The sequence below is a fragment of the Sceloporus undulatus genome, chromosome 4 (genome assembly GCF_019175285.1).
Source record: "Sceloporus undulatus isolate JIND9_A2432 ecotype Alabama chromosome 4, SceUnd_v1.1, whole genome shotgun sequence".
NCBI lineage: Eukaryota > Metazoa > Chordata > Lepidosauria > Squamata > Phrynosomatidae > Sceloporus > Sceloporus undulatus.
In genome coordinates, this window is record NC_056525.1 from 238,930,659 (window position 1) to 238,953,918 (window position 23,260).

A 23,260-nucleotide genomic window follows, 5' to 3' on the forward strand; every position below is an offset into this window, starting at 1 on the left:
GCAGCCATCCATAGGCAAACCTGCAAACCACAGTCATCAAGAAAGTTCCACGTTTTGACAAAATCATTAAGGAGAAGCAGGAGCAAAGAAGTCATTGAATTTTATGTTCACAATTGGGACTGATTTTGCTGTTTATAATTTTTTTTTTCTGTATCAATTAGAATCAAATTGCTCAAACTGGATTTACTTCTTATGTGCTGAATTAAAAGCTTATTTTTTAAGTGCAACTTGTTCACCCACAGTATTTTATGCAGCTCAATTTGTGGTAGAATTGCTGTATATACTTATCCATAAATCCAAAAATGTATGCCCCAAAATTGACCTCAAAATCCCAGGTTGACTTATTTACTCAGCTAATAGCAGCTCTTTCACATTTCCCCACATGGTGGGAAGAGAGTTTCATTTTCTCTTAAGCCTAGAAGAAAGAGACCTGGGTGACTGATTGCTGTTAAACAAACAGTCCCTCCCCTGTCCACCAACGGCCATTGTCTGGAGGGTGAAGGCTGAACCAAAGTTGAAATGCTGAAGCAAAAAGCCTCAATTAGAGTCCCTCTTGCTGTACATACACATACACACACTGAAGGACCCTTCAAGTTTTATCCACAGGTCATGGCACAATCCATAATGTTGGCCCCAAAACCAGCCCTCACCTTATACATGAGGTTGACTTATAGTCGAGTATATACGGTAGACTTCTTGATCTTCAAATGTGATATTACTTTTGCAGGAGGTGCAAACATTAATCAAATATTTCCTAGGGGTGTGGAGCACAGAAAAGATTGGGAAGAACTGGTCTATACTGACCAGAATACTCTGGGCTGCTCCCAGAATATTCTGGCCTTGGACCTGTCCCAGATACCCCATTACCTCCATATCCTTTAGCGATGTCGGATAGCTCTCTACACAAGCATCCTTGTTGTGTTTCCCAACACCGCTGCTATGAGGTCACAACAAGGTGCCTGGGTGCCTTGTTGTGACTGCACAGGGAGTCACTTGTGCTAGCAGAGGATGGGTGGGTGGGTGGTAAAGTCAGAAAGTGTGTAGACAGCCACCCAATATGATTATGGAGTGCTCCAGGTGTTCCTTGCACAATTTGAAACTAAAAATTGTTTACTGGAGGGACACGTTGGATTCAGTACAGAATTGATCTTATGTCATGAAGCCCGTCCACACTCGAATCAAGGATTTAGCTGTGTTGTAAAACAGATTGAAATGAGTCGGAGGGGACCACTTCATTTGGCCCATGTAGACAAGCCTCAAGAAATGTGATGGGTTCTCCTTCCCTAGAGACCTTCAAAAAGAGGCTTGACAGCTACTTGCTGTCAAGGAAGTGTACCAGAGTCCTCTAGCCTTTGGAAGAAGGCCTGGGCTCTGTGAATTTTTCTGAGATGTTTGACCGAAACATTTAGAAACTGAGACATTATTTCAGGATAAACTGAGGGGCAACTAAGCATGACTAATTCCAGTCACTTGACCATGTTATCTCTCAGAACTTACAGCTGGAAGGGCAAAAAATGAAACTCCAACGAGGGAAAAAGTTGCTGCTATCAGGCGTCCCTCCCACGTTTTGGGCGTCTTGTCACCATAGCCAATGGTTGCTAGTGTAATCTGTGGGGAGAATGGTTGGGACAGTCTGTAAGAAAGACAAAGCAAATGGGCAAGAAGGATGATTTTCTGGACTCAGTCATCTCCATGATTCTATTCCCAGTCTATTCCATTTTTCCCACTTTAAATCTCAATTTATTCACAGTTCAGAAAAATTAGTGTTTCGGAGCACAACTCCCCAAATTAGTCATGCTTGCTGGAGGATTCTGGGTGCTATAGTCCAAAAAAGGAACTTTTCCAAGCCCTGAACTTCCAAGTCCTGAACATACCCTTTTGAATACCATCCACTTAGTACTAGTGCTTGCATAATAATATATTCACTTCATATATGCCACAACCTTCCTCTCCACTTTTTGATCTTTCTTCCCTCTTTTTGTTCAATCCACTTCAATCCACAAAATAAAAGCTACGATTAAAATTAGAAAGCAATCATCCCCAAAGCTTGAAAGATTCCAATAGACTCAGCAGAACCACTAAAGCCCATGACTCTGGATACTGACCAGTCCCCACCACAGTGCGTCGGCATAGGTTTCAAAATCTCTTGTCTCTTGTCCCTGTTCATTTGTTTCAGCCACATCTTTTTCCACCAGGTAAACCAGGAAGGAGGAGAGGATAAGCGTCAGGAAGCCAATGTACCAGGCAGTGATGAGTTCCTAGGAGTGAAACACACTGGTGCAAATAAAAGACAAGTCCCAACCTGATCAGTTTTCAGCTTTGCTGTTCTTGTTGTGTGTCTCCAAGTCATCTCTTGGTGACCCTAAGATGAACCTTTCACAGAGTTTTTTTCACTGAATTTTTCAGGGGTTTTGCCATTGACTTCCTCTGAGGCGGTGAGAATGTGACTTGCACTAGGTTGTTTAGTGGGTTTCTATGGCCAAATGGGGATTTGAACCCTGGTCTCCAGAGCTGAAGTCCAATGCTCAAACCACTGTGCTACACTAGGAACCTATTCCAACACTCAAACCACACGATGCTATTGTTTTTAGCCTTGTTGTTGTTGTTGTTGTTGTGTGTTCAAGTCAATTATGGCACTTATGGCGACCCTATGGCAAACCTATCATGGGGTTTTCTTGGCAAGATTTGTTCAGATGAGGTTTACCATTGCCTTCCCCCAAGGCTCAGAGAGTGTGACTTCCCAAAGGGGGGTTTCATGGCCGAGCTGGGAATTGAACCCTGGTTTCCAAAATCATGGTCTAACACCTCAACCACTGCATCACACTGGCTCTAGTTTTTAGCTTACAGCTATAAAATTCCTACTGGACGCCTCAGAATCCCAGACCACTGGTCCATTCAATCTGGCTTCATTTCCCCATATCTGAATCAAAGCCCAGCAATGATACTTCTGTAGACACCCCCTCCCACTGTGTTGCTCTGCATGCCATTCTCTCCACCCCCTTAACCCTTTAGGTCTTGCTTACTTTGCTGTGAGCACAAATAGCCGATCCCAGAAGTTTCCAAGTGCCTCCTCTCCTGTCCATCCGCAGCATCCGCAAGATCTGAAGGAAACGGAGGCTTCTCAGTGAAGTAGCCAAAACATTGCCTTGGTTTCCGACAGCCACCACAGGCACAGAGGCAATCAAGACAAAAATATCTGTGGATTAAAAAACCCAAAGAAGAAGTCTTGACAAAAGAGGTGGACCATTGGCATTGACTCGTGTTTTCTAAAACTGGAAACTCCACTCTGTCGGCCACTCCAGACCATGAAGGGTTAAAATTCAGACTTCTAGAAGACCCCCCCCCCCCATTAGAATAATAAAATAATCAAATCTTAGAACTGGAAGGTATCACAAGGGTCACCTAATCCAGTGGTTCCCAACCTTTGATCCTCCATTTGTTTTGGACTTCGGTTCCCAGAAGTCCCAGTAAGGAATTATGGAAGTTGAAGTCCAAAACATTGGGAGGAACAAAGGTTGGGAATCATTTATCTACTTTGATACAGGAATACACAATTAAAATACTCTTGGAAGATGACCATTCAAACTCTGTTTAAAGTCCTCCAAAGATGGAGAGTCCACCATTCTACAAGGCAATCTATTTCACTATTGAACAACTTCTACATTAAAATAAATGTTTCTAATGTTTAGGTGGAACCTTTTTTCTTGTCATTTTAATTCATTGGTGTGTGTTCTCATCTATTGAGCAGTAGAAAAGCAAGCTCACTCCATCTTCTACAGGAAGATCCTGCTTCCTCCACTAGATCATTTGCTGTGTTCACATTCCCTGGGTAACTTGGCCTATCCCTTTTTGTTGGAAGCCTAATGTATTTTTAAATGTTCACATGAAGATTAAGTTACTGAAATAGTAGAAATTTGGGGACTGAAGGAAAATTCATAGGGCGGTCAGAATTCTTATTTGGGGGTAGTTCCCTCATTGGCTACATCTCTGAGGATCTTCTAGGAAGTTTCCAAGAACCCAAAATGTAAAGATGATTTGCACATTCTCACATCCTTGAATAAGTACAAGACTTGGGGCTAAAAAAGTGAATAACCACGCAAGATTTGTCTCATGTCAGGGCTTTTGAAGAAAATTTATCTTGTGGCAAAGCCAAGGTTTTGTTTACAAACCCCCAAGTTTTGATCAGGAAAAAAAAATCCCCATGTTCAATAAGAAGAAAACGTCTGAAATTATTTATTTTTGCATGTGAGAATTCTTGGATAAGGCAATGAGAACCACTTGCTTCCTAGCCCCTTCCACATCCTATTTGCCCATTTGTATTTATAAAGATGTGTCATGAACACCATTACAAAATGTGTCCACACTTTGGATTGTTTGTCCACGTGCATTTCTTGGGAATGGAAACAAGTGGGCCTTTAAGACAAATACATGATCAAAACCCAGGAACACATAATTTTGAACATATCATTTTTCTGCCTCAACCAAGAAGCCATTTCACAGAAAGGGAAGGATTAATTTCCCCAAAGAAAATCTAAAGTTAATTGATTCTACCAAATTTATTTCTAAAAAGGGAAATCACCTTAAATCACACACAAGAATTGCACATTGCAAACAGTCCCATTCTTGTTCAGCTCTTGATGTTCCTGTTATTGTACATGACATTGTTACTTCTCTCTCTTTAAATGCTTTCTTTCTCCTTCTATGTGATACATTAATTCAACAGCTGCTGTGTCTGTTAGCCATTACAAAACCCATTAAGGTTCTTTTTTAAAAAAAGAAAGAGGAAAAAAGAACTATACATACTCTGTCTTTTTGTATCAAACAGCTTGGTATACCCTTCATCACATAATAACATCCCCTCCTCAAGACATACAGGACTAGGAAAAGAAGATGCAGCTTTATATTTTGTATGTGTGAAAGAGAGGCAAGAAAGGTTTGACCATGAAGAGGGTCAGAGAATCTTTGCAGGCATCAAGCAGACATGAGGGGGAAAAATACTCCTAGTATCCTCCAGCCAGAATGGTAATGGTTACAATTAAACTGGAACTCCCCAAATCCCCTAATGTATAATTAGACTACAAATCCCATGTCACCAGCCAGCTGACTAGGTGTCTCAGAAGGAGGAAATCTAAAAATAAAAATTAACTATTCCAAGCTCTAGTACTACAGGAAGCATGGTACCAGACAGTAAGGCTGTTGAGGATCTGTGGCTTCATCTACACTGCAGAATTAAGGCAGTTTGACACTGCTTTAACTGCCATGGCTCAATGCTATGGAATTCTGAGATTTGTAGTTTTGTTGATATTTAGCTTTTTCTCTCAGAGAACTCTGGCACCACAATAAAGTACAAATCCCAGCATTACATAAGCATTGAGCCATGGAAGTAGTAGTAGTAATAATAATAATAATAATAATATTTATTTATATACCGCCCTATGGCAAACCAATCCGGGCGGTTGACAATAGTAAAATATAAAATATAACAATTAAAAACACTTTATCCCTCCCCCCCTTAAGACAATATTAAACAGTATAACATATTAAAAACACAACATCAAGCATAAAAACAGCAATTAAAACCCTGATATCCCTCTGTTGATCCTCGACCATCACTGAGATGGGGCCACGGGAGGAATGAGGGAATCAGGGAACCTGGGCTGGGATGGTTAGTCTGGAAAGGCCTGCCGGAAGAGATCCGTCTTGACTGCTTTTTTAAAGCTGTCTAATGATGTTATCTGACGGATCTCATCTGGCAGGTCGTTCCAGAGTTTGGGGGCAACAGCAGAGAACGCCCTCTGGGAGGTCGCTGCAAGCCTAGATTTTAAAGGCTGCAGTAAGTTCTTCCCAGAGGACCAGAGAGCGCGGGGAGGATTGTACGGGAGGAGGCGGTCCCTGAGATAGCTTGGACCCAAGCCATTTAGGGCTTTAAAGGTGATAACCAACACCTTGTACTGGGCCCGGAAGCTGATAGGCAGCCAGTGGAGGGACCTCAAAACCGGAGTAATGTGGTCCCTCCTAGATGTTCCTGAGACAAGCCTGGCTGCCATGTTTTGAACCAGCTGTAATTTCCGAGTCAAGCACAGGAGTAGCCCCATGTAGAGTGCATTACAGAAGTCAAGGCGTGAGGTTACCAGTGCGTGCACAACCGTCTCGAGATCCCTTACTTCCAGAAAAGGGCGCAGCTGGCGTATCAGCCGAAGCTGATAACAGGCACTCCTGACCGTCGCATTTACCTGATTTGTCATCAGGAGCGACGAGTCAAGGAGCACCCCCAGACTGCGAACACAGTCACTGGAGGAGAGTGTGACCCCATCCAGGACTGGAGGTTGCAACTCAATTCTTGGTTTCGGGGCCGCTACCATGAGCACCTCCGTCTTGTCTGGATTCAGTTTCAATCTGTTTTTCCTCATCCAGCCCATTACCGCCTGAAGACATTCATTGAGAGAAGAGATGCCATCAGAATTCGAGGCCGACGAACAAGATACGGAGAAATAGATTTGGGTGTCATCAGCGTACTGATAACACCCAGCACCATGACTCTGTATTATCTCACCCAGCGGCTTCATATAGATGTTAAATAACATTGGGGACAAAATAGCCCCCTGAGGAACCCCACAAGTGAGGTACCTCTTACTGGAGCTACAGTCCCAGAGTAGCACCCTCTGAGACCTGCCCGAGAGGAAGGACCGGAACCACTGCAAGGCAGTGCCCCCGATACCTAACCCCTTCAGGCGGTCTAGGTTAAAGTTAAGTTAAAGCGATGTCAAACTACATGAATTCTGCTGCATAGATGCAGCCTCAATGTTTGGGGAATGTGCAATGGAAGGGGTTCTTCTTACCCAACATACACAGTGGTTTCCTGGCAAACTTCAGCCTCCCTCTCCAGCCTTTATATCGGCAACAGCAGCCAGCAGCCCAAATCCGTAAGGCAAACTCTGCTCCAAAGATGAAAATGGCAAAGGTTTCCTACACAGAAAACAAGGGGGAAATCACAAAAGCAGGAAAACCTTTATTAAGAGGTGGTGACTATTCTATGTTCTGGAAGAATTTCTTGAAAGAAGAACATTTGCTGAGAGCAATACTCTAAAAGTCAAGTTCAATCTCCAGGCACTCCCCATATTAAAGCCTCCAATAAGCTTTCTTGTCTTTTTACTAGCCTGCTCTGGATCTACTTTTTATGATCTCTAGGCTTATCACTCAACTAAGGCTGTCTTATTCCTTGGTTCATCTTCATCCTTTTACAATCACTGCTCCATATTCCTAGGCTGTTTTTGCAGTGCAGAATTAATGCAGCTTGACACCACTTTAACTGCCCTGGTCCAAGGCTATGGAATTCTGGGATTTGATGTTTGGAGAAATAATTAGATTTCTCTGTCAGAGAGCCCTGGTGCCACCACAGACTATAAATCCCAGGATTCCACAGAACTAAGCCATGGTAGTTAAAGCGGTTTCAAACTGCATTAATTATGCAGTTCAAACACAGCCCTGGAATTGCCTCCTTGAACATTTGCAAACTGTTCCTCTTCTTGCTATTTTCAAATCTCAGTTAAAGACAGGACAAGGCACAGGGAATATCTGCTGTTGTCTCTCACCATTAAGCACATCATTAATCAGAGACAACAAAGTTCCCAATGCCCACCTCTCACCAGTGGCATATGGGTGACTCTCCATGCACTCCTGCATTACTTAGGGAAGGGGGTTCTCAGGGGAGGAGAAGAAACTCCCTAGAGCAGTCCTAGATGGGCCAGATCAGACTCAAGAGGTTGAGGTAGCCTCTTCCTTGGTGTATTGTGTATGTTAAGTTACTCGTAGGCAGGTTCCTGTGGTTTTGCTGTAATGGGACATGAATCCTCTTCCTCCTTTTCTATTTCTCCCTCCTTTCCTTCATCTCTTCCTCCATCTAATTCATCTGTACTTACCAGAAGCAGCAGCCACTTTTCTGATGCCTTTTCATAATCTTTGAATGTGGTCAGGACAGCTAAAATCAAGCACCCCAGAACAATCAGAAACCTAGAAGAAGAGATAAGGAAGAAAACAGATCAGCAGATGTTCTTTCTTCATCTTATCCAGCAGCTATTTTGTGCCCCTCAATAAATAAATAAATAAATACATACATACATAAAATGGCTTTCGCTGTTGATGACCTGGCAACTGGGGGGATTCACCCAAAGAGCAACAAGTCACACTCCAAGGGGTAGCCACAAGCTACACTCTGCCCTTAGGAAAGTACATTAGACTTGGTGCTGTTTCAGTGTTGGATGATGTCTCCAGGATACCAGAGTTCAAATCTCTGCTGAAGTCATGGAAAACCATTGGGGACCTTGAGTAAGCCACTCTCTTAGCCTTACAGGAAGGCAATAGCAAATCTCCTCTGAATAAATCTTCCTAAGTTAATATGATGATCATCATGATTAGGGCTGAATCTCTACTGCAGAAATAATGAAGTTTTGAAACCACTTTAACTGCCATTGACTCTTATGGAATCCTGGGATTTGTAATTTGTTGTGGCACTAGAGCTCTGTGACAGAGTAGGCTAAATATTTCACAATACTTCAAATCCCTGAATTCCATAGCACGAAGCCATGGCAATTAAAGTGGTGACAATGTGCATTATTTCTGCAGTGTAGATTCACCCAGAGTCAATTGGAGATATGTAACAACAACAATAAAGGAAGTATCTAGTATAAGTACACCCTGCATAACTCATGCTGTATTGGGGTCTCTATATTTTCATATACCATATCTGGGGCGAGCATGTTCTTAAGAGATCATGACAACCTTTTGGAACAGTAGATGGGGCTCTCAGGAGAAAAGACCTAAGGCATATGCATGATCCAGGTAATAATACAATCAAGACCAAATGGGTGTACTAATTGCTCCTTCCTTCCCCAAAGTCCTCTACATTTCCTCTTGCACTTGTGATTGTGTGCATGTGTGATCACCCTCTGCATTTTTCTAAATAAAATCCTCTTAATTCACTCAAACTTGGAGTCCTCCTCAGTTGTTACTGGTATACACAGGTGCAAAGGCTTTCATTTGTCTGTGCAGATAACAACCACTAGTCAACCAGTTGGGGAAGAGTTTTGTTAAATGGGAAAAAGTGTTTCCTCAACACAGTTTTTAGGTCACAGGGTGCAACAAATTCCGTAATTCAACATAAATGGGTGAACAGGGACTGAAAATGGGCTGAATGCTTCTTGTGGTCATGTTTACAAATGAATCCAATAATAATAATAATAATAATAATAAGGTTTATTTGTATTTCCCGCTTCTCCCAGAGGATTGAAGCGGGATTACAGCAGAATATAAAACAACAAAGCAGTATACAACTACAGTTTAAAATATTATTATCCAATTATCTATAATAATTATTAAAAACCATTTATAAAAATAATATATATCTACAAAACATACAATGTGCCAGTCCTAATTGGGGTCTTACTTAATTTCTATAGAGGGGTAGACTTTATAAAGAGTTGGGAGGGTATGCTAATTGGAAGCAATAAGTTTTTAACGCCTTCTTAAAGGTTTCCAATGTAGGGATGCAGCGTATCTCTTCTGGGAGATTATTCCAAAGTGTGGGGGCTGTAGCCGAGAATGTTCTCTGGCGAGTGGAAGTTAATCTCACCCTAGGGTGCTCAAGTATGAGCTTACCTGTTGTTCTGAGGGTGCGGGGCGGATTATGTAGGGAGAGGTGTTCCCTCAAGTAACTCGGGCCCAAGCCATGTAGGGATTTAAAGGTAATGGCTTGGGCCCAGGGTACCTGGAGGACCGCCTCTCCCCGTACAATCCGCCCCGCGCACTTCGATCTTCAGGGCAGCTATTATTAAGAGTTCCAGAGGTGAAATATAATTCCACCTCTAGGAGGGCTTTCTCCATCTCAGCCCCCAACCTCTGGAACGCGCTGCCCTTCGAGCTCCACTCAGCCACCTCCCTACCTCAATTCAGGAAGGGATTAAAAACCCATTTATTCGAACAAGCCTACCCTGACCAGTAATTCTCCCCCCCCCCATGTCAGCACTGTCTTGCCGACATGAAATTTTTATTATTTTTATTGAATTGTTTTTAACGTATGGTTTTGTTATTTATATTGTTATTTCTTGCTGTTCACCGCCCTGATTTTCAGAAGGGCGGTATACAAATAAAATTTTATTATTATTATTATTATAATAACCAACACTTTGTATTGGGCCTGGAAACTAATTGGCAGCCAGTCATATTTCCTCATGACTCACCATAAAGACAGAAAACACTGACCCTGACCTAGTTTATGTAATCAGCAGAAAGCATTGACTTGTTGGTACCATTCAACTGCAAGCGTGATAGGAGAGTGTTACAAGTTGAAAAATAGAATAGAAGAGAAGAGAAGATGTCGAAGTGAAAGATTTAGTTTAACCTTTTCCATTAAGTTCTATCTTATATACAGGGTTCTATCTTATATACAAGTACATTTTCCCAAACGACAAATCCCAGGTTCTGTTGGATCAGCTGTGGCAGTAAAAGTGGTATCAAACTATCATAACTGTGTAGTGCAGAAATGCAGGAGGGCATCATGAAGGACAGACTTTTATTTCAGAAGAAAGAAGCCTTTATCATGTGTTCTCTTTTTCTCCTGGACAGCAGAAGAAAACCATTTCTCTTGTAACTGCTGATGCTGCATGTCACACTGGCTGACCTCTATATCCATACACTGCACACTGCTTTTGCAAGCATCCATGGAGCTAAATGTGCCCCATGGAGATGGGAGCAGAGAAGCACTCTTATCTCATTCTCCCTGTATTTCCATAATCCTGGAGGACATTTCTGAATGGGTCTAATGGCTTCAAGGTTTTTCCTGTGGGATTTTAAGATTTTAACTGTACACTACTCAGGGAACCACAACTATCAAGCAGTTTATAAATGTAACAAATAAATATATTGATCTATCACTCACCAAGGAATTGTGCCAACAGAGTTATCGAATGAAGCTAAAAGTATTCAAATTTTGATTGTCCTATGTATAGTCTTTCTTTGTCCAGTCCATTGAAGGAATAGTTACTTTGCTTTGGCCACAAGGAGGCAGCAAATTTCTGTACACTGAAGGGACAAAGTAGGTTTCATGCGCTATCCACTTTAGTCTGTAAAGAAGTTTCACTACCCTTGCTTGAGCTATCCTTTTTTTTAAAAGCAACTGTTCTTATACCCTTAAAATTAATAGCATGTCTCCTCAACATGGTGTTCTCCAGGCACAGAGGACTTGGAATAGCTCCATTTAAAGTTCAGACTCAGACCCAGAACCATCAGTGATCTTCACTTCAACATCTTAACTGTTACAGACCCATTTGTCAAAACAAAAAATGGGACTGCTGAGAAACAACAGTGATGTAAGGGAGTGCCAAGTTCCAGAATGACCAGACAGCTGCCCTTTTACATTCCCTAGAAAGGAAGCAGAACTTTGGGGTGGCAATCTGATCTAGAGACTGGAGAAATGCTGAGCTACTTCTGAGTTCTTGAGTTGTATCCACACAACAGAAATAAAGCAATTTGACATCACTTTAGCTGCCATGATTCTAACCTACAGAATCCTAAAATTTGCAGTTTAATGAAGCACCAAAGTTCTTTGACATATCAGGCGAATATCTCACCAAACTACAGATCCAAAGATTCCACAGAATGGAGCCAGTGCAATTAAAGTTTATTACTGCAATGTGGAAGACCATTTGATGGGGCGGAAGTAATTCATTTTCTGGGTTCTGTCCATGGTCTTGAAAGACATACCTTTAATTTTACAGATTCCTGGAGTTCTGGTCTAAGATTGAACCCTGTCTATTTCCTGCTTGCCATTTGTACTTACTCAAACTACACCTTCCTGAGTCATTCATGGGCTGTGCTTGTGAGAGCTGGGCAACAGCTTATACTCAAATTCTGTAGCTAACATGGACATCCCAGATTGTTGAGCCAAGTGTTAGAATGCTATTTCAGGCAATGATGCTTCTGAGACTACAGGATGGCCACTGTTGTTGGGAGTCAGTTTGAAGGCACATAAGAACAATGACAACTGAAATGATGAGAGATTCCTAAATTGAATTCAAAATTTCAGACATTTGGACTTTTCTCTTGAAAAACTATTGGTGTTGTGTGTTGGTGCGTTTTCCCCCCTTTCCCCTTGGAAATTTGGAAACTTTACTTGGATGGTTTGTTGATTATATATTTCAGCCCAGATTCATGATTTTGGTTCATTTACCTTTCTACACAGATTTATATACTTTTCATGTTTTATATGCCTTATGTCTGAATTATATACTCATTTTTTATGATTTAAAGAAAGAATGAATTTTTCTTTCTTGTTTTCAGATCCCTAGATTTCTTTCTTTCCTTCTTTCTGTCTTTCTTTCTTTTGGATAAGAGTAAACTCTAATCACTAAAGGGAAGTGAATGGCATCTGAGAGAGCTATCATTGCTGGTAGTGTACATACTGATTCATTTCTGTTCATACAGGTTTGCATGAATTTTAACTGCAGCTAACATATGGAGGAAACTGCATTTTTTTGGAAACACTTGGGGAAGTGTGTGGGATGTGTGCGCAGTACAAACAAAATTGGCTTCACTGTGCTTCTTCTACTCAACAGAATGAAAACCAGCCCCAGTCACCAGCTTCATGTACCCCACTCCCAGAAACAGCCTGATGGATATTATTGGTGTCTTGTTGCAGTGGTTTGTACAAATAAAACAGGTAGTGCAGGTTGGAAGCTGATGTGGAAAACTAGACTTAGGCAGTACTTGGAAATTTATATCCTGGACTACAATCTCCAGAATCCCTCAGTCAGCACTGTGAGTGGCCATGCTGGCTGTGGGATTCTGATTTTTTAAATATCGCTTTTCCAGGCTCTGAAGAAGAGTTTATCTCCAAGCAGTATTCTTGCCATGCCTGTAAGCCAGATACTTTTAACTTACCAGTTCAAAAGTTAGCAAGTATCTGCCCTTGCCTGATTAAATTCAAATAGCCTCTGTGTTTATGCCCTGAAACCAAAGCCCAGAGCTGTTTCATCTCCTTATTTGAAGAAGGTGGCTTATCAGCAGATACGCTTACACTTGTCTGTGTTCACCTCCTGGTGACTGCAGCATCCAGCAATGACTGGCAGCTATAGATGAACCAGCACAGAGCAAAGCAACTTAGGCCTGTTACAGACTGCCAAAATAAAGCTGCTTCAGGTCTCTTTGGAGGTATGCTATTTAAATGATGCATGGGTCCTAAGAGTCCGGAACCTGCACCAAAGCTGCGCTCCAGTGCTTAGGAATGGAGTGTGGCTTTGGTGCGACCTCTGGACTCTTATGACCCATGCATCATTTAAATAGCATACCTCCAAAGAGACCTGAAGCAGCTTTATTTTGGCAGTCTGTAACAGGCCATAGATAGAGGTTGTGTATCACTTTGCACAATGCTTCTCCAGACAGCTGGTTGATGCATTTCAATCCCTGTCCTGAAGTGATGAGAAACCAAGGGGTGTGCATTTCATATTCATCGACTGTGAAGCTTACTTACTGGGTGTTTTTTTTTAAAGATAATGGCAAAAGTAGCCTTGGATCTGTGGGACATCAGAAATTTTTATGATCCAGGTCCTGAAGTAAAAATAATGGGTACTCACAGCAGTAATACTGGGGGAATTCAGACAAGTATTTTCTTGCACTGGAAGCATGTATGAGATGATGGTGAGACCCTGGTGGCTAATAACACACACACACCCAACAAATACATGCATACACCCTGCTCTGCTGCTCACATATACAACCAGCATTATCCTGGGTTGAAATTATATGAAGAAAAAATTATACAAAAAGCAGGTTTCGATTCAGAGAAAGAGGAAGGAATATCAGGAATCTAAGATATGCAGATGACACCATAATACTAGCAGAAAGTATTGGAACAACTACTAAAAAAAGCCAAAGAAGTGCAAAGGCAGATTTAATGTTGTACCTTAAGAAAAATAAATCTGTGACCATGGAGGATATTCACAAATTCAATATAGGTGATGAAGAAATTGAAATAGTTAATTGTTTTCCCATATCATGGATCAATTATTGACCAGAATGGAAATTGCAGTCAAGAAATCAGGAGAAGACTATGTCTAGGAAGGGTAGCTATGAAAATACTAGACAAGTTCCTAGAGTGCAGAATGTTACTTTGAAACATAGTTTTCTTATACTTGCATTACTAAAAAAAGCAAAGAAAAAAAAGCAGGCAACTCATTCCAGGTAACTGTGTTACTTATAACTCAGTATGGTGTAGTGGTTTGAACATTCGACTATGGCCCTGGAAATCAGGGGTCTATTCCTGGCTCAGCCATGAAAACCCACCAGGTGACCTTGAGCAAGCTGTAGAAACTCACTTGATAGGTTTGCCGTAGGTAGGGTTGCCATAAGTTGTAAACAACTTGTAGGCACACAACAACAACAGCTGTTGTTCTTTATGTTTATAAGGGGATATCTGGTTGTCTGACCCTGATATCTATATAACACTGCCATAAAAAGTCTTCTTACACTAGGCCTTTTTGCAACCAGTCATCCCTTTACTGTGTATATGGGCGGGGGAGCATTTGGGAGAATTCTGAGAAAGAGTGCTGCCTGAAGAAGGCCTCATGGATGCATGGCAGAGCCAAAGTGTGAAATATTGGTAACAAGTCTATGGGCCAAGGACTATTGGTGGTCAACAGGAATACTGTAGTTCCATGCTGCTCAAAATGGTGGTCCCTGGACCTCTGCTGGTCTATTAGCTCTTGGCTGCTGGTCTGCAGTGAGTGTTCAGAACGGAAAGAAACAGTGGTAGTTAATGAGCACAAACATGGCACTGGTCTCTGGGGGGAAAAGCCAGCTCCCATCAGATAGTACAAGGAACACTGCTGCAGGTGGTCTTTGAGAGACTACATTGACTGATCCACAAGGGGAGCAAAAGGCATGTACAGACAAAATGACAGGAAGAAAGCAGGGGGGAAATCACAGTGATGGACCCCTCCATTGTGTTTTCTCTACTGTTCTGTAGGAGTGCAATATGTCTGTGAGTGATCATAATAAATTAGAAATAGCTGTATTTTGAATATACGTTAAAGATAAATTTAATTCCTGATAAATGTTTAAGTGGACTACTGCCTCCACCAAAGCATTTGATGACAATGTAGCTGTTCACATAAAGAAAAGATTGGAAACCTCTAGTTTAAACCTAGGAATATTTTTATTATTATTTGTAGCTTTGCACCATGCACTCAGTAATTATTCAATTCTCAATGTGAATTACAAGCAGCGGATGCAAAGCAGATGATTCACACCCTTCCTGAAGGTGAACTTTGGATTAGCAATATGCTGGTCTTCACGTCATCCAAAGACTGATTTATACTTCAGCACCAAAACACTGTGTATTGTACCTATGTAAAAATGTCTTCTGTGCTATACTTCCGTAAGCAATTAATCAGAATCAAAGAAGTCAGAACAGCCATCCATAAACAAGCAATATTTTAGAGGAAGCTGAAAACTGAAATCTTTGTAGGAGACTATCAGCCCTTTCCAGAGCTGCTTTGATGATATGCCTGAAATGTTTTGCCGGGATCAGCAACAATGACTTTCAACAGAATATACGATGTCTCCATTCCCTCAACTGACACGTTAATATCTCAAGCGGCATTCTCCCTGTTTGGCTTGACATTCGCAAATGTAAACTGTTTTATCAAACTTCCAGCAGTGAGTATTATTGCAGAATGCTAGGCTGCTTTATTCATTTTAGAGTCTAAATTCCCACTAAATCAAGATTGTCACCTACAATGGGTCACTGTGCTGAGAATCTTAAAATGAAGACAGAGAATTAATACGGATGACTATTCACCAAGGACTACCTTACCAGACTCCAAATGGAATTACTGTAGTACTGGGCAGTAAAGAAGATTGTACAAAGATATCTTGATCTCAGGGTGTGGAATGGATTCTTTGTCCTTCAGAGGTACTTTTCTGGATTCCAGAATCCATTGCAAGAATACCCACTGAGGTTTGGAATGACACAGGAACACCATAATCACTGCCAACTTATTATACTGGAATTGTCTGAGGTGGGTAACCATGGTGTAAGGATTTTCATCAAACTGTACTAGGACTACACATCAGAATGGTGATGGGGTCTCAAACACACAAGATGTTATAGGCTAAAAGACACTTGGGGTAAGGACCTGCCAAGGTGACTACTTGGGCCATAAGCCTATTCTGTTTAAAGCACTCTGTACATAGATGGCACAGTGTCAATAATAGACAAATAGATATAATAAAAAAGTGAAATTAGCATAGCACAATCCAAAAGATGCCCTGAGATAAAATCACAGAGCTACAAAGAATGGCAAGGATCACTTAGTCCAATCCTTACTAGAAAGGAATATACAGTTGGCCCTCCATATTTGCAAATTTGATTTTGAGCGATTTGATTATTTTTGGATTTGATTAATATGTTCTCTCTAGGAATCCCAAGGTCCTCCAGAGCGATTCTATGATCAACTTCCACCAAAAATCACAATGGAGGACCAAGAGATTCATAGTGAGAATACTTCCCCAGGCATTTGTAGGTCATCCAATGCAATTTTATGGTCAGTTTCTGGTGGAGGTTTACCATAAAGTTGTGCTGGAAGAATTAGAGATTCCTAACCCGATGTTATCTCAGGTTAAAAAATATAGTGTGGGGAGGGTTTATCTGTGGCTTTTCCATTTTCATGGTGTCCTGTACCCCTAAGCCCAGTGAATGTACAACTGTAACTAAAACACTTCCAACTTTAATTTAAAGACCTACAATGAAGGAGAAACCCACTGCCCTCCAAATCAATCTATTCCACTGTCCAAAAGTTCTCACCATTGAGTTCTTCCTAATGTTTAAGTTGAATATCTTTTCTTCCCATTTAAATCCATTGGTTCATAATAAATTCTCTGGAGCAACAGAAAACAACTTTGCTCCATCTTATACATGACACCTCTTCAGAAGTTTAAAGATGGCCATCATATCATCTCTCATTCTTTTCTTTGTCATAACCAGCTCCCAAAGCCTTTCTTCACAAGGTGTGGCTTCCAGACTTTTTACCATCTTGGCCACCCTCCTCTGGACATATTCAAGTTTATCAAAATCCTTCTTGAACTGCGGTGCCAACAACTGGACACTATATTCCAGATAAGGTCTGACTAAAGCAGAATAGAGTGATACAGTGGTGCCTCGGGTTACGAAATTAATTCGTAACGCGGCCGCTTTCGTAACCCGAAAAGCCTTCGTAAGCCGAATTGCCATAGGCGCTAATGGGGAAAAGCCGCGATTCCGTGCGAAAAAGCCGAAAAAAGCACCAAAAGTTTTTTCGTAACCCGAAAAAACATTCGTAACCCGAAACAATAATTCCCTATGGGATTTTTTCGTATCCCGAAAATTTCGTAACCTGGGTATTTCGTATCCCGAGGTACCACTGTATTAATATTTCCATCAATCTGGACACTTTATTCCTGTTGACGAAGCCTAGAATCACATTGGGATTTTTTGGCCACCACATTACACTGTTGACTCGTGGTTAGCTTAAATCTATCCTAGATCCTTTTCATTTGTAATGCTGTTAAACCGGGTGTCACTCATCCTATATTTGTGCATTTCATTTTTCCTGTATAAATGTAGTACCTTACATTTATCCCTGTTAAATATCATGGGAAAACTAGCTGAAAGCCTTACTAAAAGTGAAGATACATCACATTCCTTTGATATGCCAAATTGATAACTGTATCAGAAAAAGAATAAGATTATTCTGACATAATTTGTTTGTGAAAAAACCATGCTGGTTCTTAGTAATTACAGCATTCCTTTCTAAGTACTTGTGGACTGACTGTTCAGTGATCTGTTCTAGAAATATTCCTGTTATTAACATCAAATTGACCAGTCAGCAGTTACTCAGGTCCTCTTCTTTCCACTTTCTTAAAAATGGAGATCACATTTTCTCTCCTCCAGTCCCTCCACAGAAGCACAAAATGTCACCTATCCTATGACAGGATAGCCATATTCAAATATTAGGCTGTCATGAGGAAGATGGAACAAATTTAATTTCCTTTGCTTGAGGGGGTAGTATCCCAACCAATAGATTCAGAGGTTTCGAAATGAAAGTCCACCTCTCAAGGATGCTTTAGCAGTGGACGTTAGCATGGCAGGAGGTTGGATAAAATGACCCTTGGAGTCTCTTTTATTTTATTTTATTTTATTTTCATAGAATCATAGAGTTGGAGGAGACCACAAGTGCCATCCAGTCCAACCTCCTGCCATGCAGGAAATCCACATCAAAGCATCCCTGACAGATGGCCATCCAGCCTCTGTTTAAAGACCTCCAAGGAAGGAGACTCTATCACCTTCTGAGGGAGTGCATTCCACTGTCGAACAGCCCTTACTGTCAGGAAGTTCCTCCTAATGTTCAGGTGGAATCTCTTTTCCTGTAGCTTGCATCCATTGTTCCGGGTTCTGTTCTCTGGAGCAGCAGAAAACAAGCTTGCTCCCTCTTCAATATGGCATCCCTTCAAATATTTAAACAGGGCGATCATATCACCTCTTAACCTTCTTTTCTCCAGGCTAAACATCCCCAGCTCCCTAAGTCGTTCCTCATAGGGCATGGTTTCCAGACCCTTCACCATTTTTTGTCGCCCTCCTTTGGACACGCTCCAGTTTCTCAATGTCCTTTCTGAATTGTGGCACCCAGAACTGGACACAATATTCTAGGTGGGGCCTGACCAAAGCAGAATACAGTGGCACTATTACTTCTCTTGATCTAGACACTATACTTCTATTCATGCAGCCTAAAATAGCATTGGCCTTTTTAGCTGCCACATCACACTGTTCACTCATGTTCAACTTGTGGTCTACTTGAACTCCTAGATCCCTTTCACACGTAGTTTCATTCAGCCAGGTGTCACCCATCCTATATCTGTGCATTTTATTTTTCCGCCCTAAGTGCAATACCTTACATTTCTCTGTGTTGAATTTCATTTTGTTAGCTTTGGCCCAGCTTTCTAGTCTATTCAGGTCATTTTGAATCTTGATCCTGTCCTCTGGGGTATTAGCTATTCCCCCTAATTTGGTATCATCTGCAAATCTGATAGGTATGCTCCCAATTCTGTCATCCAGGTCATTGATAAAGATGTTGAATAGCACTGGGCCCAGGACAGAGCCCTGTGGGACCCCACTGGTCACTTCTCTCCAGGATGAAAAGGAGCCATTGTTGAGCACCCTTTGGGTTCGGCCGGTCAACCAATTACAGATCCATTTAACAGTTACTTTGTCTAGCCCACATTTTACAAGCTTGTTTGCAAGAATATCATGGGAAACCTTGTCAAAGGCCTTACTGAAATCAAGATATACTATATCCACAGCATTCCCTTCATCTACCAAGCTGGTAATTTTATCAAAGAAAGAGATTAGGTTTGTCTGGCATGACTTGTTTCTCTGAAACCCATGTTGACTTTTTGTGATTATGGCATTGCCTTCTAGATGTTCACAGACTCTCTGTTTAATGATCTGCTCCAGAATCTTTCCTGGTATTGATGTCAGACTAACTGGACAATAATTGTTGGGATCCTCTTTTTTCCCCTTTTTGAAGATGGGGACAACATTTGCCCTCCTCCAGTCTGCTGGGATCTCTCCTGTTCTCCAGGAGTTTTCAAAGATTATTGCCAATGGCTCCGATATTACATTTGCCAGTTCTTTTAATACCCTTGGATGGAGTTCATCTGGTCCCGGAGACTTAAATTCATTTAGATTAATAAGGTGTTCCTCTACTATCTCTTTACTTATTCTGTGCTGAAATTCCCCTGTTCTGTCCTCTGCTCCATTATCCTCAGGTTGAGCACCCTTTGCCTTTTCTGAGAAGACTGAGGCAAAGAAGGTGCTGAGTAATTCTGCCTTTTCTCTGTCTTCTGTTAGCATTTTGCCATCTTCTCCACACAGTGGCCCTACCGTTTCCTTCTTCTTCCTTTTGCTGCGGACATATCTAAAAAAGCCCTTTTTATTGTTCTTAACCTCTCTAGCAAGCCTGAGTTCATTCTGCGCTTTAGCTTTTCTGACTTTACCCCTACACATGCCTGCTATTTCTTTGAATTCCATTTTTGTGATTTCCCCCTTTTTCCATTTCTTATACATCTTCCGTTTCAAACTTAGCTCAGTTGAAAGTTCCTTAGTCATCCATCCTGGTTTCTTGAGACACCTCCCGTTTTTCTTTCTCACTGGAACTGTTTGAAATTGTGCCTTCAGTATCTCTCTTTTGAGAAACTCCCATCCGTCCTGAACTCCTTTATCTTTTAGTATTTCTGACCATGGAATCGCCCTCAATACTTCTCTAAGTTTACTGAAATCCGCTCTCCTAAAGTCTAGGATGCGTGTCTGACTATGCCTGGCTTCTCCTTTCCACTGTATTACAAACTCCAGGAGAACATGGTCACTTCCACCTAATGATCCCACTACTTGCACCCCATTAACCAAGTCATCCTTGTTGGTTAGGATCAGATCTAAAATAGCTGACCCCCTTGTTGCCTCTTCCACCTTTTGGACCATGAAATTGTCTTCCAGGCAAGTGAGGAATTTGCTAGACCTTGAGGATTTTGCTGAGTTTGACTTCCAGCAAATATCAGGATAGTTGAAGTCGCCCATCACTACTACATCTCTCTTTTCTGACTGTGTGGTCATCTGTTCTAGAAAGATATCATCCAATTCCTCAGTCTGACTTGGGGGTCTGTAGTAGACTCCCACCGTAACATCCTTGTTATTTCCCTCCGCCTTTCATTTTTATCCAGATGCTCTCCACCTGGCTTCCAGGATTGATGTCCTGGATCTCTTCACTGTTGTAAATATCTCTGACATATAGTGCTATTCCTCCTCCTTTCTTGTTTGGCCTATTTCTCTTAAAAAGGTTATACCCCTCTATTTCCACATTCCAATCATGAGACTCATCCCACCAGGTTTCAGTGATGCCTATTATATCATATTTGCTTTGTTGTACTAGGAGTTCAAGTTCATCTTGCTTATTTCCCATGCTCTGTGCATTAGTGTAGAGACATCGCAGACCACGGGTCCCATTTACTTTTTGCTTGTGCAAGTTTTTTTGCTTCCCACTGTTGGGTCCTTGCACTTTTTTTCTTGTTTCCTCTATGTCAGTTTGACTATTTTCGCCATCCCTTTCGCCTTCCTTAATATTGTCTCCCTTCCCCTCGGAACTCAGTTTAAAGCCCTCCTGATCAAGTTCTTGAGACTGTTGGCAAAAACATTTCTTCCAACTGGCGTGAGATGCAACCCGTCAGTTGCAAGAAGTCCCTCCTCATGGAACCGCAGCCCATGATTGAAGAATCCAAATCCTTCTCGGCGGCACCATCTGCGAAGCCAGTTGTTCACATCTGCTATTTTCCTCTCCCTTCCTGGACCGTGCCCTTCAACTGGCAGAAGAGACGAGATGACAACCTGTACATCCATTCCCTTCAGCTTCCTACCAAGCACCTCGTAATCCCTTTTGATGTTCTGCAGGCTGTGTCTTGCAGTATTGTTGGTTCCCACGTGGACCAAAAGGAAGGGGTGTTGGTCAGTAGGCTTGACCAGTCTTGTCTGCCTCTCTGTCACATCACGGATCTTTGCACCTGGAAGACAAGACACCTCTCGAGACATCTTGTCAGGCCTACATATCACTGCTTCTGTACCCCTCAGCAAGGAGTCTCCCACTACGACCACACGCCTCCTCCGAGGCTTAGCAGCGACTGTTCCCTCGGGTGGGACTCTCAGGCTCCCCTGCTCTGTCCCTGAAGTCTGTCCATGCTGCTCTTCTTCCTCCTCCTTGATGAGGGAAAGAGCTTTGAATCGATTCTCTAGCTGCAAGCTCCCAGAACAATCCCTTCTTGGCTTACTTCTCTTTGTGACATTCCTCCAGCTGTCTGCCTCCTGTGTATGGCAAGTGACCTCTTCCACCCTAGCATCTTCCTCTGCGTGGTACTCATCCAAGATTGTTAGTTCTATTGTGTCCAGGAAATCCTCTTGTTCCCTAATATGCTGAAGTGTAGCTACTCTGGACTCCAGCTGCTGCACTTTCTCCTCCAAGAGTGCTACCAACTTGCACTTGGTGCATGTGAAGTTCTCCACTTCTGTAGGCAAGAAGAGAAACATCCCACAAGAGTTGCAGGTGACTGCAGCAGATCCCTCGTTGTCCATACTGCAAAGTCTTTAGTAATGACTATAACAGTCAATCTACTGGGAATACTACTTTAAAGGAATGTCCTGGCTGCTATCTTATACTTAAAGGCAAGGTTCTGTTTCAATATCTGATTCTAACCTGATGCCACTTGAGTAGAGTTGTTGAGTTAAAGAAAACTAAAATTTGCACGCCTAATGGCGCGCAGCTCTGGAAGGTGGTATATAAAGCTAGTCTGCTTTTATTTTATTTTATTTTATTTTATTTTATTTCTGCATTCCTTTCTCCCAGTATGGGAACCTTTTGGCTCTATGATTCTACAGTAGTAAAGCAGACCATCCATCCATCCATCCATCCATCCATCCATCCTGGTATGTTCTACACCAGGGCTGAGGGACCATTTTAGTCATGGGGGGCAGTTTCCTGATTCCACAGCTTTCCTTGGGATATACCATCCGCCCTTCTCTTATGAAGGTGATCCATTCCAGACCCCCACCCCCACCTCACGTAAGAGAAAAAAACATGGATGCTCAAGCCCCATTCAAATGAATGGGGCCAGTGCCTGTGGTGGTGTGGCAGCGTCAAGTGGGGTGCACGCCATGGAAGCACACCCCATTCATGTGAATGGGACGCACCACCCCTTGCGCCCTGCTGCTCCCACCCGGCTTTGAGTATATGCTCAAAGCTGCATATAACGTGGGTGCACTGTATAATATCAAGGATCTTGGCCATGCCCCTGACCAGATTGGGTCCCTCATCCATCTAATAGGCTGGTTGCATGCCTCTTCTCTTTCTCCTCTATGAGAAAGGAGCAGGAAGAGCAAAACACACTCAACTGCCACTTGCAGGACCTGGATAAATCCCAGCCTCAAGGCTGCACGTGTCTACAAATGCTATGTGAGAGTGGGTGGATTTGATCCTCCTCCTGTTGCCAACTCTCTTTAGGCTATGTGGAGGGCAGGGGAGGAATCCTTGTGTTTTTTTATCAGTGGTCAGGAAGAGTCAGAGCCTTGTCCTTGAAGATCAGCTGGTGCAACAAATGCTTATGAACTGCCATCCTAATTCTAGGATTTCCATAC

At 42.1% G+C, this 23,260-nt stretch overlaps 1 protein-coding gene across 1 annotated transcript in view; it reads right to left on the minus strand.

Annotated features, from left to right (window-relative positions):
• Positions 1 to 23,260, minus strand: part of KCNQ3 (potassium voltage-gated channel subfamily Q member 3) — a 210,869-nt gene that overhangs the window by 40,195 nt on the left and 147,414 nt on the right. Inside the window, 5 exon segments of the mRNA XM_042464469.1 lie at positions 1,498 to 1,608; positions 2,106 to 2,258; positions 3,024 to 3,196; positions 6,840 to 6,966; positions 7,920 to 8,010. Coding sequence (XP_042320403.1) covers positions 1,498 to 1,608; positions 2,106 to 2,258; positions 3,024 to 3,196; positions 6,840 to 6,966; positions 7,920 to 8,010 — 655 coding nt within the window.